The sequence below is a fragment of the Harpegnathos saltator genome, unplaced genomic scaffold, assembly GCF_003227715.2.
Source record: "Harpegnathos saltator strain DR-91 unplaced genomic scaffold, Hsal_v8.6 scaffold91, whole genome shotgun sequence".
Classification (NCBI taxonomy): domain Eukaryota; kingdom Metazoa; phylum Arthropoda; class Insecta; order Hymenoptera; family Formicidae; genus Harpegnathos; species Harpegnathos saltator.
Genome location: NW_020230719.1, coordinates 1,634,686 through 1,652,668, shown reverse-complemented (window position 1 = coordinate 1,652,668; position 17,983 = coordinate 1,634,686). Strand labels below are relative to the sequence as shown.

At 48.2% G+C, this 17,983-nt stretch overlaps 1 protein-coding gene across 1 annotated transcript in view; it reads left to right on the top strand.

Annotated features, from left to right (window-relative positions):
* The window catches only part of Su(var)3-3 (lysine-specific histone demethylase Su(var)3-3), a 201,168-nt gene that overhangs the window by 178,986 nt on the left and 4,199 nt on the right, over positions 1–17,983 (top strand). The window contains exons 11-12 of the mRNA XM_011145710.3: positions 14,128–14,420; positions 16,045–16,257. Coding sequence (XP_011144012.1) covers positions 14,128–14,420; positions 16,045–16,257 — 506 coding nt within the window. The remainder of the gene's footprint in view (positions 1–14,127; positions 14,421–16,044; positions 16,258–17,983) is intronic.

Below are 17,983 nucleotides of genomic sequence, written 5' to 3'. Positions count from 1 at the left end.
CGACGATTTCACTGGCTCGACTCACTAGTCGTCTTATAGACGCGGAATAACATAGTTCCGTGAAACTTGGCGGAAAGTGTTGGCAGATACTTTGATCCGACATATTTTGTTGCAATCGCTGAAAGACGTACGACTAAAATTCGAGCGAACTTTTGCGAGCTTTCAATAATTACGTATTTCCAAAAGAAGATTTTCCTTGGTCGCGAATCGTCTTATATCCGTGAAAGAAATGACTTCTTTCCCGACAAACTAACGAATAAAACTCACAACTGAAGTTACATCTTACATTAACTCTTGAATCTCCCCCTCCGTTTCCCTTCGCTCTGGGAGGAAATAAAATATTAATTTTGATTATCCTCAGCGCGGAGACTCAAGCAGACATAACGCGCGTTTTGGTCGTATTTGGTCGTATTAACATTTATTACATCGACGCAAAAATTCCAATTTCGGTCGGCTTTCCACCCAGTCTTACAACTGAGAGCCTTCTCAGGACGAGATTCCAGATAGATGTCCTTCGTGAAAATTTTCAATTCGCGAAGGCGCCGACGAAAAAGTCCCTTTAAATCTCAACTTCCAACGTATCTTCCAGTAAGCGCTTTCGACGGGCGATGTCTTTATTTATACATTCCTCACGAATTACAGCACAATTTCTGCTGCCCGGATATCCCGGCGAGAGAAACGGTCAATGTCACTCGGCGCGAGCTAATAAAGCTTTCACGTGAAAGCGTGTACGCAACTAAATCGACTTGGCGTCGCTCGAGGAAACTTACAACCGTGAGGAGAGACGATAATTTTGGAACATCTTGCGTAAATTTACATATGTTTCATGAAGGAGGATACATGCGAACGTCAATTACCCACCTCGAACCGGTCTACGTGTACATACACACACACACACACACACACACATATATACTCATACCCCGATCAACAATGTATTAATAACCGGCTCGCTATTGACATCAAAAGCGGGCGATGTATATAACTCAACGACCGATCTATGGATATGAAGTTTCACACCTCTCGCTCGCAATCTTCTATGCTTAGCCTCCACATGGCGTTGCGGTAGCCTCCCTGAAATTGAGATCGGGTAATAACCCCGATGGAGATGAAGGGAACGGATGAAGCAGGTGAGAGGTTGGTCTTGAGGTTAGCAGCTTCTTCACACCGGAAAAGAAGCAACAGTTACGAACAAACGCCGCCTCCGCCTCGGAACGGCCCATGCTTTAAAATCGCTCTCGACCCGGCCACTCGACGACAGTTTAAAGGGCCGAAGGTTGTCAACCGGGAAAGAGGAGCGGAAGATCTCCGACAGAGTAGCAGGGAGTGGTTGCGCAAGCTTTCGCTCCACAAAGGACTGTAATGTGTGCTATGCAAGAAGAAGATGAAGAAGAAGAAGAAGAAGAGGATGAGAAAGAAGCAGTAGCAGCAGAAGATGAAGAAGAAGCAAGAAGAGGACGAAGAGAAAGAGAAGAAGAAGAAGAAGAAGAAGAAGAAGAAGAAGAAGAAGAAGAAGAAGAAGCGGCTCGCTATTTCGATAATTACACGTCGCGATGCGCGGTCGTTTCTCCGGGGATAACCGATAATTCGATAAGTTGCGAGGTGCAACAATTATAAAATATTCGGCGTGCAATACATATGCATCTCGCGGAGTCACATGAATATTGAAATTGTCTGTCGCGTCCGCGTGTGTGCGCGGCGACGGAGCAGGCGAGGGGAAAGGGGAGACGCGCGCGCGCGCGCGCGCGGACGAATGCTCGCGTGTCTGCCCACACGTAATTCGGCCTTATTAATATCTTTTAAATTAACGGACCGTTTAATTTTAGCGATATCTTGTAGCGATTTACACGTTCGCCGCGCGCGCGCGCGCGCGCGTATTTATCACGAGAGAGAGAGAGAGAGAGAGAGAGAGTGTGTGTGTGTGTGTGTGAGAGGGGGAGAGAGAGAGAGAGCAGGGCCACGCCCGTTTTATCGATATCGGCCTCAGTCGGAAAGTGGCTTCCGTATTTTGCCAGGGTCGTCGTAGCGCTTCTCCCTCGCGCGCCAGTAGTTCCGTCGAAACTCGATTAAATAAAAAGTTGCCTTAAAAAGCGCCCTGCGCTCACTACCAATTATGCCAGCGCGGCGCAAAGTGTTCCTCCGCGCCACCCCGCGCCGTCAAACCGGTTTCGAATAATTTGGCTACTTTCGCGGAGAGCGTGGTCAAGCACAAATCAGCCCGCCGGTAATTATCGCCTGCAAGAGAGGGAAAAGGCACGTTTTTTCTCTCCTCTCTTCTGCGCCAACCGCTCCGCGTGCGCGCGCATTGTTTTCATTCTCGGGACTTCGGAGTTGCAGTGCGGCCGCGACGTTAAGAATGGAAAACGCGTTAACTCGGTTCCTCGTTGCATTCGCGATTCTCGGGTCTGCCTTCAAGTCTCTCGGCACGAGGGAGCTTTTTCTAGAAGTATCGCTCAACGAGCTCGAGAGCTTTTCTAAAAGCATCGCTTAACTAAGGTCACATGGGGAGGCTGGTGATATGCGCTTACGTCCAAATATGAACAAATAATGAACACTATTAACAAATTATTATTATTAACAAATTATTAAATAGATTTATTTCTTCTTGTTGGAGGGATTGATAAGCGCTTTGAGATCTGCACTCCACTTTCATGATTTTTTAATGTGACGCAAATGACGGCAAAGAAATAAAATTGCCTGAATAAAGAATTAATGCCCAGTTGCACCAACATTATTTTGATTTTAAATGAGACTTAAATATATCTCTGTCTTTATTTATTTAGTGAGAGAGAGAGAGAGAGAGAGAGAGAGAGAGAGAGAGAGAGAGAGAAAGATGGACTTATGTTTAAGTCTCACTTGAGACCAAAATAATGTTGGTGCAACTGGGCCTAAAACAGTTTTTAAGTAAACAGCAATTTAAAATCATTAGAAACGGGAGAGAAGTGCGAGAAATTTGAAATCATTAAAAACGGGAGAGAAGTGCGATATATTTATTTTATTGCACGCATGCAGCACATGGAGAGATTCATAATATATTCGCGAGCGTTAACAAATTCGTGCGTGATAAATTACGCACATTATTTATACATTCATTCAGAGGTCTGCCAATTAACGATACCACTCTGTTGACAATATCAAAGCGAACAGGAAGATTCTGTACAATTTTCTAAATTTCACGACGGTCGCTGAAGAATATAACGAAACGGTAAAATGTTAGCGAATAACTGGGGAGAGGAGGGAGGGGGGGGGGGGCAGAACAAGTTCTCGGCAGACTAGGAATCATCCGAAATGGCTCGAATTTTCCGACGACGTACACACGTAGACACGCATAAACAAAGCATAGAGAATACGGAAAAAAAGTTCTCTCAGCTGCTTTGCAACATTTTCGAAGACCGCCGCGATCGGCGGAGGAACACTTCGTTGTGCTTATTTGTTAATCGCACGGGTGGCGCGTTTACACGGTACTGGATCGCTACCGCTTTCGTAAGAACGTAGAAGGTACATCTGTACGGGGCTAGATACAAGCTGATTTGCACAGAATGTATGACAATTGTAATAAATCGCGTCTCGATATCGATCTCTCGCGCGTTACTTAGTAGCGCGATCTAAGAATGTTGCATCCTCCGGCGCAGTCCGCGGCCAAGCGTCATAAATACCGCGCGGATTCCAATTACCTTTATCTCCATCTGTACAAATTATACGGAACGCCGTCGCTAAGTTCGAAAATAGACAAAAACGCGGGGGGGGGGGCAGGAAATTATGGGCACTCGCGGGGAGTGCATCTCCGCGTCATTAAGTGATCCATTTTGGTCACGTGTCTTTGCAGACACGTGTGGTGGTTTAAACGACCGAAACTTGGAAGCTTTGCGCCTCCGCTTGGTTGAAGAGGACGGAAACCTCCTCCTAGCTTCGTATTTATATAGGAGCAAAATCAACACGAGGCATCGCCAAGTAATGCCGTGCGCATAATTAATGTTTTATTTCTGAAGAGAAAGAGAGAGAGAAAGAGGGGGGGGAGAAAGGGAGGGGGAAACTTTTTCTTATTAACTATGTACATTTTTGGGATCTCGCTGAAGTTGCGGTCATTTTTAGCACTATAATTTCATTTTGTTATTGTTCCGAGGACGAAAAGATAGCAGCAGCAATACACATGCGAAGTTATTATCATTAACACTGCGACGACGTTTATTACGCACACTTGCTGCAGAAAATATAAAAGACGCGCGATTATTAATATTTTCCTCGGTGCAAGTAAGAAGCGTAACCATGTGACAATCATAATTATTATTTCATGTTATTGCATAATATTATTATGATCATCAACTAAGGGAAAGGTACGGTACATCACACTTTTTTCTTAATAATGCACAAACGTTGCTTTCAAAGCACTAATTTAATGCACCAACAATGGCTCTTCCCCGATGCATGTGCGCAGAGTATCTTCTCGAAGAATGCCTCGTGAAGACAAAAGAATGGCTGAGGATCGAACCTTACGAAAAAGATGCATCTTTTCCTTAGCCGTCTACTCGAAAGTTACAATCTGCATTAATAGTCGTTGCTTCTCAAAATTTGCCTGAACGCGTGATCGACAGTCCCGGAGCGGAGCTTCTCAGTGAGATCACGCACGATCCAGCTGGAAAGCCCAGATCGCGCTCTGAGTTGAGATCCGCGTGTTTAACGTTCGTTTCTCGGGGGTTGAAGGGAGAAGTGACGTCGTCTCGTGGCCACGTCGCTCTCGAAAAAAGCGCGCGAATGCCGGCGCGGCGTTTCGCCGCTGCGCGATCCGCGCTCGTAGATTACGCTCGAGACTTATCGTTATCACTTATTATTATCATTATGCGAGAACTGAGATTCCGTCGCGGCGCAATGCATATATATTATCGTGCGCGCGTCTAAATAACGCATATAGCCGACACATTATTTGGTGTAAGGGACCCCCGTCCCGCGCTCGGCGCTCTCTTCCCCGAGCCGCATATTACATCGTCACGACGTTTAATTAATGTTGGCATAACGGATAGAGGGTGGGGGAGAAATACGTCGTGACTTCCGTGGAAGAGAACCCGCGTGTAAACGCGGAGAGAATAGCGCCGCGCGATTTGCTGTATATTCATCGCGCTTATCTCTCGCCGCGTGATTCCCGCTCGCTGAATTCCCTCCTCCCCCCCCCCCTCTCTCTCTCTCTCTTTTTCTTTCGTTTTTTCTTCCTCTCCGCGCAACTCGCGCAATTATCGATTGCGCTCGGGCTAACGTCTCTCGTTATTCGCGCTGGAGTTTCCTCGCGTAGTTTCACGCTACGTCGCGCGTACCCGTAAGAACGATCTTTAATCGTCCCGAGCCGAGTTCCCCGCAAGTTTCCTGCCCCCCGGATGTTCTTAAATTGCGGCGTTAACAAAATTGCGCCCCGCGCGCGTTATCGCAAAAGACAAAGTGAGATTACGTCGATGGGGCCGGCTGGAGAACGAGCGAAAGCGAGAGAGAGAGAGAGAGAGAGAGAGAGAGAGAGAGAGAGAGAGAGAGAGAGAGAGAGAGGCGACGTTTAGCTTCCTCGGGCCGCAAATCGAGGAGGGAGACGTTCGGATCGCGCGGCCGGCGTTTTCCAGAAAATCATCGACAAGCAAGCGCGGCGGGTGTCCCATGAATTTCAGATGAAGTTCGCCGAGTTACCATTCCCGCGCCGGATTACTTAAACGCCAACTATCCCTTATCTCGCCGCCAATTCGCGCCCTTCCCCGCTCTCTGCGATCCAGCCATCTCCATCCCTGTCTCCACAGCCGCTCCTTGTCTCGCGTCAGGAGACGGAGATGGGGAGGGGGGGGGGAGGGATAAGGGCGAGCAAAGGGGTGAATTTCAATAAAACAATGAGCCAGGTTTAATCCGCGGATTATTATTCGCCGTTCGAAACGGGGGATCGATGGGACGCGATAGAGCGCGGGAGAGTTATTGCTCTGTCGAATCGCCGCTCGCGCTCGACGCGAGAGAGAGAGAGAGAGAGAGAGAGAGAGGGAGAGAGAGAGAGAGAGAGAGATCGGCGTTCTCTTGGTAGACGGGCGGCCGGGACACGTTTGAAAAATACAATTACAGTATGATAATGCGGTGATGTATAGCCCGCTGCGAGGGCGAGATGCACGAGAAGCCGAGAGGGTGAAAACCTCTCGGCTCGGCTCGCGCGCGGCGCGCACTACCGAAGTTTCCAATCTATAAAGTATCAACAGTTGCCCGGCTGCGCGTTGTATACCTCCGGGACTTGCGATTTAGAATGTTGATATAACGGATGGGTGAGCAAGAAAAGCTTCGCTCTGCGCCGCGTCCCGCCCCGCTCCGCTCCGCTCCGGCCCGCCGCGCCTCTTTCAGCGCGCGAGGCGCGAGATTGAAAGGCGAATAAAAAAGGCCCGGAATCGACTCACGTCGAATTTCACAGCGCGCGCTTCGCCGGCTATTTACCGTGGCGCACCGTGTCGGCGCCACACTTCATTATGCGCGTCCGAATACCTCAACTTTTCCGCCAGGCGAGCGGTTTCCCGCGGCCGAGACGCGTGGAGAGACGGAGCCCGGCGTCGCGCTTGCTCGTATCTCGGCGGCGTATCAGTGAAATGTCGGAGATCGGCCGAGCGTGTTTCGCCGTTCGACGGTGAGCCGAGTAAAGCGACAAATCGAAATTCTCGTCCTTATGGATTTTTTCCAAGCGGGCGTTGTCGCGTTGAAAACGCGAACGAGCGTTCCGCCAAAGCGACGGCGAGAATGTTGCCGATCGGGAGAGATTGATATTTCACCTTTCACGAGAGCGAATGAATATATGTTCACTTGGAACCGTAGGGGGTGAATTTTTAAGCTACAAGAGCAAGCATTTCAATCGATTAGAGCGACTTTTGGCCGGTCACGGCGGAGTACACGATTTCGGAATCGGAATTCGGAATTTCCTTAAATCGTGCCCGATAAAGATATTCGCTCGAAGCGATTCGAATGGAGATCTTTTCGTTTCTTGGAGCGGAATTTCATTCCGAGGTGATCGGAAAGCGGCAGTGTCTTCTCGAAGCGATGGTGAAAATATTGTTAAAAAGAAATCGCAAGAGTGAACGTTCGCACCCGAGGAGCTCAAATCCATACAGCACAAAAGTTACAGCAACATTGCTGCAATGTTGCTACAACTTCCTGTGCTGTATGGGAGGTAAATTCCGACTCTGTGCGAGTCAATCAAATTCACTCTTCGATTTTCAGTAGAAATATTCACTCGGCGATTCAGAATTTTCTCTCTCTCCATACGAGCGAATATCTACTCGAGTTATTCGAGCGACTCGATGGTCACTCTGTTTTCCGAGTGAAAGCTCACTCCGAGAAGTTCAGAAAGAAGAATTCACTTCGCACGAGTAGAAAACCATGCGACTTGGAGCAACTTGAATGAAGACTGTGTCATTCTGCTGTTCGGATGGAGTTCTACTCCAAACGGGAAGATACCGCCCGAAATTTCTCGGAAAACTCGTAGAAACTTCTTCGAGGCGAGTGGAAATTCACGGTGGAAATTCCGTCGCTCGGCGTCGCGATGTTCCGCTATCGATCAGAACGAACTTGACTTTCAATGATGCTGGGCTAACGAGCCGATCACTTTCCCCGCGCATTTTCCGCCGCGCTCGGCAACAGACGGGAGAATTTGTTTCTCAGCCGTTGCCCAAGAGACGCATTTTCTCCGCCGGTTGGATACGGAATGCCTTGCGAGAGTCATCGAGCCAGAGTGGCGCGACATCGAATCAGTCGACTGTAAGTACGTACGTCAAACTCCCGCTCCGAATTCGATTCGGGCATATCAGCCGACCGTTCGAGGCGGAATTCGCTCTACATGAATGAAAAATCACTCGATCTCGATTGACTCGGCCGTCGCTCTGCCTTTCCAGCCGAATTCCGCGGGAACGTGCAGGCAAGCACGGCGAAGTTCCCTCGTCCGCGTCGGACACGATGGCAGGTTAGGTCTGACTGGGGAAACTTTGGGGAATCGAACTTTTCGACCGACTCCGGCAAATTCGCGCGGAAAAGACGCCGTCGGGCAAACTCCCGAGTTACATCCGACGGTCTCGTACGCTAAAGACATCGCGCGCTTTTCCAGGGCGCGCACAGCGCGTCTGGCGCGCGGTCGATTAATCTCTCGACTGGAACTCGCGCGCCGCTAATCGTCGCAGGATGATCTCGTCAAGAATGAAACGGAGGCGTCGCTCGCCGCCCCTCAGCGCCCCGCTTCTCTCTCTCTCTCTCTCTCTCTCTCTCTCTCTCTCTTTGTCGAACTTCCGAAACCTCGCAGCGCGGAAGCGGCCGAACGAGACGAACGGCTCTCGTGTCCTCGCTCGCGCGTTCCGCCGTGTACCTTCGGGAGTCGCGATTCGGAATGTTGATATAACGGATGGGTGAACAAGAAAAGCATCGCGGCGGGCTCTGTCGTTCCCTCTATCCTTCTCTCTCTCTCTTTCTTTCTCTCTCTCTCTTTCTTTCTCTCTCTATTTCTCTCTCTCTCTCTCTCTCTCTCTCTCTCTCTCTCTCGCTCTGTCTCTCTTTCTTTGTCTCTTTCTCTCTCTCCTTCTCCCTTTCTCTCTCGTCTCTCTGTCTTTCGCTCGTACTCCCGCTGCCGCTGTTGCGCGCTCTCTCTGTCTCTCTCTCTCTCACACACACGCACGCAGAAAAGGCCTCTCTCGGGCGCTCGTATCCGGCAAAAAAAGCAACGGCGCCGGTACATTGAACCCGGCAAGAGTTCCGCCACACGTTCGCGAGGCCGTTTCAGTATTTGACTGTTCCCCGACGCCGCGCCGCGCCGTCTCCTCTCCTCCGCCGCCGCCCGGTTCGACTCCCGTCGAGACGACAGAACGCCATAAGCAACCAATTTAAATGTAAATTGAAAACCACCGCGGCATACAAATTGTTCGACTCGCCGTCAAAAAATACTGCGAGCAAAGATCAAACGGAAGACAAGACACGCGGCGCGAGAGGGTGGCGTATATGGGGCCGATGGTCGAGATAGAACGAGAAAAGGTGCCTCGGAGAAGGCGGCGGCGGCGGCAGCGGCGGCGGCGGCGGTGGCGGCGGCGACGACGACGATGACGACGACGATGACGACGACGACAACGGTGGTCGTCGGTCGGTCGTTCGTTCGGTCGATTGGTCGGTCGATCGACCTCCGCCGGAACTGTCGAGCTGTGTATCCCCTTTTCTTTCTCGGTGAACCAAGAGAGAAGGAAAGAGGAGGCGAAGAGAGAGAGAGAGAGAGAGAGAGAGAACCGCGGCACACGGTGGCCGGTGTTTATTCCACCCTATGGCGAGAGACGATGTCGCTACTCCACGCTAGACCGCCCTTTAAATATTTGCCTTGCCGTTGTCGCCCCGCCCGACGACGGGCCCCAGGAAGTAGCGGGCGCGTAACGCGCGCGCGAGTTCCGCTCGAGTGGTCGCCGTCATCATCCTCGTTGTCGTCGGTCATCGTCGTGCTCGTCCGGGGGGAGGGGAAAAAGTGTCGGTATTCGGAGAGCGCGAGACCCTGTGTTTTGCCATCTCGTCTTTCGAGAAAGAAAGAAAAAGGGCCGGCAGAGGGGAAGGAGGGAGAGAAGTGCACGAGACGCCGACGTACGATCAGAAGAAGCGAGATTAATGGATCAGTTTATCCTCTCCATTAACGATTTCGGGTCCCGGCACGCGGCGGGGTGGGGGGGGGGGGGAGAAGTCCGTCTCGCGGCGAGGAATTAATTTCCCATTCCAAGTTAGGCAGAAGCTGACTTACCATAATTTTCGTGGATTCGGATCGTTCTCCCGACCGGCTGTTGAATATTCTCCCGCTTATTATGAACGGTTTCTGTAATCAACGTCAGACATAGTCCGACGCGAAGGGCTGCCGTGTCGACGAGACGCGCGCGCTCGCGCGCGATGGTCGCGTTAGGTTCGATGAAACTGGTCCTTCTCCCGTCCCTTTTCGAGCGTGTAGCGCCGAGAATATTCGTCTCCGTCTCGTTTTATCGCAATTCCGCCGCTGAGACACTGAAGAAAATGCAGCGAAAACTTGAAGCCTGCACACGCCGGTCTGCGGCACGCTCGTTGGCCCTGTTTCAGCCGTTTGTTTCGCGGACGTTTTTCCACACGAGCGTTTTCCACGCTCGTGCAGCCGCGGTGTCGCCGGCCGTCGCGAAATAAACTTCTCCCGCGATTACTCACGATTATTTTTATGAAAATGTATTTTAATTGCATCCCCGAGTCAATTAAGAATGTTAGTCGGGTGAAATGCGCGCGCCGCGATGCGATCTCTTCTTCTCTTTGCTTCCTTTCCTGTTTTTTAATGATAATTCGAGTCCCTCGCGACTGAAGAGTCGCGTTTCGTTTTGCTGGGAGGAAAAAGGGGGAAAAAGGCGACAGCGTAGCCCCGAAATTTCTTCGAGTGAAATTCCGCTCGCCGACCGGAGTGACAGCCAAGTCACTCGAGGTCGAAACGACTTTTCGCTCATGTAGAGCGAACCCTTCCGCTCTGTCGCATCGAGTGAATATTTTCATTCGCAGTCGAGGAGTTAATCTGACGTATTCCACTGTCATTGTAGCGAATTCACTCTGATCGATTGAAACATTCACTCGTACGGTTGAAGAATCCACTCTTGTGATTCCGCGAGAGCGGCACTTCTCCCGCAATCGCTCCGAGTGAGCTTTCACTCGTCCGGATCGACACTTTTTATTCCGGGAAATTTCGAGAGTGGCTGATTCTCTCTGGCTATTTTTGATAATTTATCGAAAGCGACGCCTTCGTGTGGCAAGGAAGATAACTCGTGGAAGAGTGGAATCTTGCTAGAAACGAATCGAAGGCGGCATTATATATTTACATTCGACGCGCGAAAATACTGATATTTTCATCATTAGCTATAATAAGATTCGACTAAAATCAAAATTAAAATTAAAATTAAAATGTATAAATGCTGGAAGATCATGATTACAAGCGCACCGCTAATGACGAACGATTATTCGCTGACATTTTAGTAGCTAACAGTTAATATCGGATATCTATTTGTTGGATCTCTGCACAATTATTCTTTAGCTTGTCCAAAATTAAACAAGAAGAAATAAAACTATGTGTCATGTCGCAAATGGGCGTTTTACTCATTTCTGAAAAAATATAAATAAATCCAAATTCTTCCACGAATTCTACAAGAATATTAATTCGTGTTATACCTTCCTAAAATTTATTAAGGGGAGAATTACATGCGGAGCAGGCCGTTTTCAAAGCTATTTTTACGAACTCTTTTAACAGAAGTAGGATCAATGGATTTGAAATTTTCATAGTATATTCATTAATGTTCAAAGTGTAAAATAAATTTGTTACTATCTATATGGAAAGTACGTATAAAATTTTGAATGCGTTCATCTGGAAACACCATTTCCTTAAACTGTCGACACGATTACGTTAAAATTACTGAACCGAATAACTTGAAAATTTTTACACAATATACAGTAGACATGTAATTTTCGCCCCTACCTCGAACACAGATTTTTTATTTTATTTTATTTTATTCAGATATTTTATTTTATTCATTTTTTTAAACATTATTGAACGAGTTGAAAAAAGTTTCATTTTCAATATATATTTTTTTTTTCAAACTTGGCTTCATTGCTTTCATTTTAGTGCGCGCTATAATAGCAATTGTATATTTCAGAAATCTTTCTCAGTTTTTGGTTTCAGAGTAGTGAGAGAAAGGCCCGGAATTATGTGTCGATAACAAACATAGAGCTCGCAAATTGGATGCATTTTTATCTATAATTATAAATTGGATCGGTTTCAATAAAATTTATTTTATACTTTGAACATGAATGAATGTACTGTGAAAATTGCAAGTCCATCGATCCTGCCATTTCTGTTAAAAAAATTTAGCAATAAATATAGCATTGAAAAAACGGCCTTCCGTATGTAATTCCTCCCTTAAAGAATTTTAAGTTATTTATAAAATATCCTCGGAAATAACGAAAATACTACTTAACGATCAGACAATTTACCTTTATTTTTTCGTCAGTAATTTAATTTTACGAGAAACTTTCTCACGATGTTGCTTGCTCACCGATTAACACATTCGCCTTCATGTCTGACGAAAAAGACGCGCAACCGCAACGACACTCACGAAAAGTTACACACACACAAAGAGAGAGAGAGAGAGAGAGAGAGAGAGAGTCGAATCAGCGCAAGATATCTCTTGTCGCCGGCGATCGCTAGCGCTCTCGCGCGAGAGCGCATTAATCCGTTAATAAAACGGGACGGCCGATATATCGAGAGATAGATCGAGTCGCGCGCGCGCGCGGGCACGATGTAGCGGCTAATTCATCGCACGGTTTGTCATTAGCTGTCGCGCGCACATACGGACGGCATTCGGGCGGACGTTTCCGCTTACGTTTACGGCATCAGCATAAATTTTTGACGGCGAGACGGCGTCGTGCCCGCCGCGCGCGCGCGCGCGCGCGCTCGCGTGCCATGATTTATCGATTCCGGCCGGTTAAACATCGACAGTCCCGGCCGGAGCTGATACAGCCGACAACGGAGCCGATAGAACGCACTAATCATTAACCGGCGGCCCAAGGTTGCGGCAACATTTCGCCGATTGTATCTCGCGCGCGCGCGCGCGCGCGGAACGTTCGACACGCTCGCGCGTAATCAATATGTACGATAGTGGGCAATGGTGGCCCCTCGAAGGGCCTCGAACTGCCGGCCGAAATATCGCGATAATGCACATACAAGCGCGGCACATCCCAAAACGTGCTAATTTAAATTACCGCGCTTTCAGGCTCGGCTCGCGCTCGAAGCGTAAATTTAAATTTCTGAAATGGGACGCGCGCACCGATAGGAGAGAGAGTGCTTGTTAGCATCGTGGTAGCCATCAACATAATTAAGCTCGCCCCCGCCCTCCCCTCCTAAGTGGAGACGCCTGTGTATCATTATTAGTACACGCCTCGATGTTACGGGGTTCGAATGTGCTTACGAGAATTTAGGTCCGCGTCAGGTGGCCTGATTTAAGCGCAGTAACGCGAAATATCCAATTAAGTCATAATGGGGCTACCTATTGCCAACATCCGGCTGCAACACGTCGCGCCGCTACAGCGCGATATATTTACGCGTTCACGTTCGCGTCCGCCAGGGGGCGCCGGTGGGGGTCGGTCTTTTGATACGACACACGATGAACGCGTGTAACGAACGGCGGCCTCCTTGATTCGATCTACCTTCCGGAACGTAGGTGGAGAGGCGAGAGTGTGTGGGTGTGTAGTACGTTACGGGTAGTACGTGCCGTCGAAGACGCGCCAATTCAGCATATTGCCGAGGGAGACGGAGAGAGCATTTCCGAAATCAAAGGAACGTATAACGAAACTCTTAACGCAACGACAACCTAGTTCGTTAAACGCGCCCCATCTCGCGTCCTGGACGTGACTATCCTTCCGAATGGCATCCTCGGCCGTCGATCGTCGCCGGGAGACTTGTCTTCCGCGACTAACGCGCGCGGACAGTGATGCGCGATTTCGGTGACTGAAGAAAGGCACGCTGAAGACAGCCAACAAAGAAACGGAAACCTCAAAGTTGCGCAAATTTCGTTGAAGCCGCAGTCGAGTCAAATTGAATGAAAATCGAGTTTTCCCGCGACGATCTGCCGCGGAAATTCGAGCTACGGAATTCGATCAAGCGCGAAAGTTTAGCGAAAGTGAAACGTGGTTGGATGCGTAGGCTTGCTTCCGAGCGTCGAAAGGCTCATCTAATCGCGTTTTAATTTGAGTAACCGCGCAGTTCGATTCTCCCCCTCTCTGGCTCTATTTCCTCACAAAAATGAAAAATAAATCAGACAATTAACGCGACCGACAATGCGTCGAATCGGCGTCGATCGCCTCGTTGAGTCGCATGCGTGTGATGATGAGTTTGCTTTACGCAAACCCCAGAAGAGACCCCAGAAGAGCGCCAAAGTGTTGTTGAAGATTCGGTCCCCCGACTGCATTCGAGTCGGGAAGACCGAAGTGTGAACGAGAGGGGAGGAACGGAAAGAGGGGGGGGGGGTGCTCAGCTGGTCTCTCGCGTGGCGATAATCGCCGCCAAAATTCCCCGGCGAACTATTATAATTCTTCTCACCGCCCTCGCTCTGGTGACTTTTGCAGTTCGCAACGGTTATTCTTGCGTACCTGTTGCTCTCTCGGAAGGACTCGATATTCGATTGAACACAGCTGCCAGGGCGGTGCGGTACGGGCCAAGCGGCGTGGAAGTGTGGGTCGCGCCCGCCCGCAGTCCGCACACAAATCAAACCATCCACAAGGCCGACGCTGTTCTGGTTACGCTACCACTTGGGGTCCTCAAGGCTTACTCGCCACCTTCCGGGGTCGCCTTCCACCCGCCGCTTCCGGAGTGGAAGACCCAGGCCATTCAACGACTCGGCTTCGGCAATTTAAATAAGGTGAGTACGCCGACGTCTCTCTCTCTCTCTCTCTCTCTCTCTCTCTCTCTCTCTCTCTCTCTCTCTCTCTGTCTCTCTCTATATATACATCTACCGACCTGCTCCGCACCCCCGGTCGCCGCTGCCGCTTCGGTGTCGCCCTAAAGCAGCCTGATTTATGCCGCCTGCGAGAAGGACAAGGACTGGGAAGGGAGGAAGAGCCGACCGGCTCGCTCACTCGCTGCTGTCGAGCGGGTGTAAGGGCATTAGGACTGCATAATCGCGCATTAAGTCTTATCACCGATCGCGCACTGGCAGATTCCGGCGGTAATTAACGTGCGTTCTTTTAACGAACGGGGACCAACGTCGAAGAACGCGGCGGCGGCGGCGGCGGCGGCGACGCGCGAGCATTCGGCGTATGTCATTCGATTAAGGAATGTCGTAACGGTTAAGCGGTTTACGATCGGGAGAGACGGGATTTCTTTTAGGGAAGTCCGAGGGAATCGGATCGCGACGAGGGGCTTATCGGGATATCCGTATCTCCCCCGGTTAAACGGAGATTCATTGCTCGCCGTTGAGGTCGTCATTCCGCTTCGAATGACGTGCAATTTACGCGTTTTTCAGCCTGCACGCAGTGGGAAGTCGTGATGAGTACCTGTTTGTGACGTCATTATTAGCCTCCTTCGGGATGAGTTTATTAAAATTAGAACAGTACAATGTCGCTTTTAAATTGCCTAACGGTGTGGCATCCGTCGGTCACGAGCGACGAGATTGTTCGTTTTGTAGTTGTGGAATTTTCTGACGAATGTTTATGCGCAGTAATGTTTGTCGTATCTTGATAACGATGTTCGAATTAAGCAAGAGGAATTTTACGTACGATTGTCTGCATAATTTTTATGATGTTTACTTCCTGATGAGTTTACGAACACGTGAAGTTAACGAGGCTGCGGAACGTATCCGTCTAAACCAATGGGAAAAATTCACTTTCTAACGGAAGAATTCTCCCATTGGGCGAGACAAATGCGTTTTAAACCTCGCACAAAAAATTACAGACAAGGTTTCTCTTCCTGACTGTACAAACTTGCAAACTTGGGAAGGTTGGGAGCTGTCGATATCTGTTTTAAATACAGACCATATTCTCCATTCATTTTTATCGATAAAAGTGGCTTTCAGCAGCCAATCAGAAGGCTTGTGGGTCAATCTTAGAGCCACTTTCATCGATAAAAGAAAGTTCAGAATACCGATGAAGGCGTACAGCAAGTAATTTATGGTGTCAAGAGAATGTGAGAAAAAAGTGCGAGGGAAGTGTCAAACTTTATGCAAACGACTCTACACACGTAATCCAACACCCCCTGAAGAAATTAAGGAATCACGTGAAACTCGGCGACAAGATAAATCAAGATCGATCGACAGCGGCAATTCGCCAGATGTCTCATCCGCCATTTTCCACGACACGTGGAGCGCGAGATTTCGTCGGCCTTGGTTTCTCCTCCCTTCAACGTGCGAGTAAAACGCGGTATCGAACAGGCATCGGGGGTGCCTGAGTCGCGTCGTTCATGCTTTGTGAATGCGCCGAAATGTTCCAGCCTCGTGTGCACCTTCTTAATCTTCCCGTACTTCTTTCCGTCCAACTTGTCGCACGCAGGTGGTATTATGCTTCGAGCGCATCTTCTGGGATCCAACGGCCAATTTGTTCGGCCACGTGGGAAGTACCACCGCGTCGCGCGGCGAGCTCTTCTTGTTCTGGAACTTATACAAGGCGCCGGTCCTCTTGGCCCTCGTCGCCGGTGAGGCAGCCTGCGTAATGGAAAATGTCAGCGACGACGTTATCGTCGGCCGTTGCATCGCCGTGCTGAAGGTAAGTGGATGAAATTTCTAGCTGGCGCAGAAGCCGCAGGAGGCGGAGGCGGACGCGTAGGAGGGAAGAGGAGCGCGTCGGACGCTGCACTCCGATGTTACTTAGTCGATGACGCGCCTCTCCCCTCGCGTTGATATTAACCCCTTGACTGGCGGAAACGCAATACTGCGTGCGCAAAAAATGGCCAGGACGGGAACGCAATACGGCGTCCTCATATCTCCGGTAGTTCGATATTTCGAGAATTGGGTATTCGAAGGTTCTTGGGGCTTCTCTATTCAGCCATGAATAGAGAATCTCGAAATTCAAAATTCGGCGGTTATAACGTATCGGCCGAATCGGTATTGAAAAAGCGTAAAAGCTTTAGTGTTTTGCAGGTTTTGCGGGTTTTCAGGTCGCTCTTTTTAATGGTGAATTTTTAAAAAATTCGGAAATGGCAAGTCACCACACAGATCAATATAAATAACTAAAGCAAGGTGTTATCCATGTGTTGTATAATTTATTATAAATTATATTTACTCGTTATTTCTCGATATTTGTTTCTCTGTACAAACTTCTAGTTTCATTCGGATGAAATAAAATTACGATTTCAGTTGCCATATTGGCTGACCATTTTGAATCTGAATTTGAATTTGGACTTTATATTCGTGAACAGTGAGCTGAAAAAAGCACAACATTCTAATGACATTGCGTACATAGAGAGAAAAATGTTTTGTGTGGATGAAAGAATTTTCTGGTGGGATATGAAGACGACATAGAAATTCTGGTTGAAGTTGGCAGAATTCTCTCTAAATTATCTCTCTTAAATTAAGATTTCGGGTTAATTCAAAGAGAATTCCGGCATGTTTTTTTTCTGTCGAAATTTCCGAATCGTTCACACTTCAGCAGAAAATTTCGGTTCATTCGAGCGAACATTTTGAAAATTAATTTCTTGCCAGCTTAACCCTTTGAGGCATAGTGGTAAGTATATTTACCACCTATTTATTCTCACATTTCCATGAAATATTTCATATTTGAGGGATTCTTGTCGGGTTTTTTGCATCTTTTAGCTACTTATATGATATGGAAACATATATGAAAGGTTGAAAAGTGTTTTGCATAAGTTGTTCATTTATTATAAATAAACAAAGTGTGAAAAATACACATTTTTACAGAAAAAAAATCATTTTCCACGAACCATGAGTGAATTTTTTGCTCGAAATCAAGATTTGGAGGTTTTTTGGGTTGCTGATTACAAATATGAGGTCCAAACTCCAAAATTAATTTCCCAAGATGGCAGATTCAAGATGGCGGATCATAGAATTTTTATTAAATTAGCTAAAATTGTACTCTGGTTAGTTTTTGAGGCCGCTGATTACGAATCTGTGGTTCACATTCTAAAATTCATTTTCCAAGATGGCGGATTCCAGATGGCGGATCGAAGAATGTACATAAATTTAGCTAAAATTGTACTCTGGTTAGTTTTTGAGCTCGCTAATTGCGAATCTGAGGTCCAAATTCTAAAATTTATTTTCCAAGATGGCGGATCATAAAATTTTTATATGATTAGCTGAAATTGCACTTTGGTTAGGTTTGAAGGTCGTTGATTACGAATCCGAGTCCAAAACTCATTGTTCAAGATTCAAGTTGGCAGATCATGGAATTCTAATATATTTACCTGACATTGTCTTCCGGTTAGTTAATTTTTCATATTTGCGGCCGCCGTCTTGAATTTTGAAAATCTGATAAC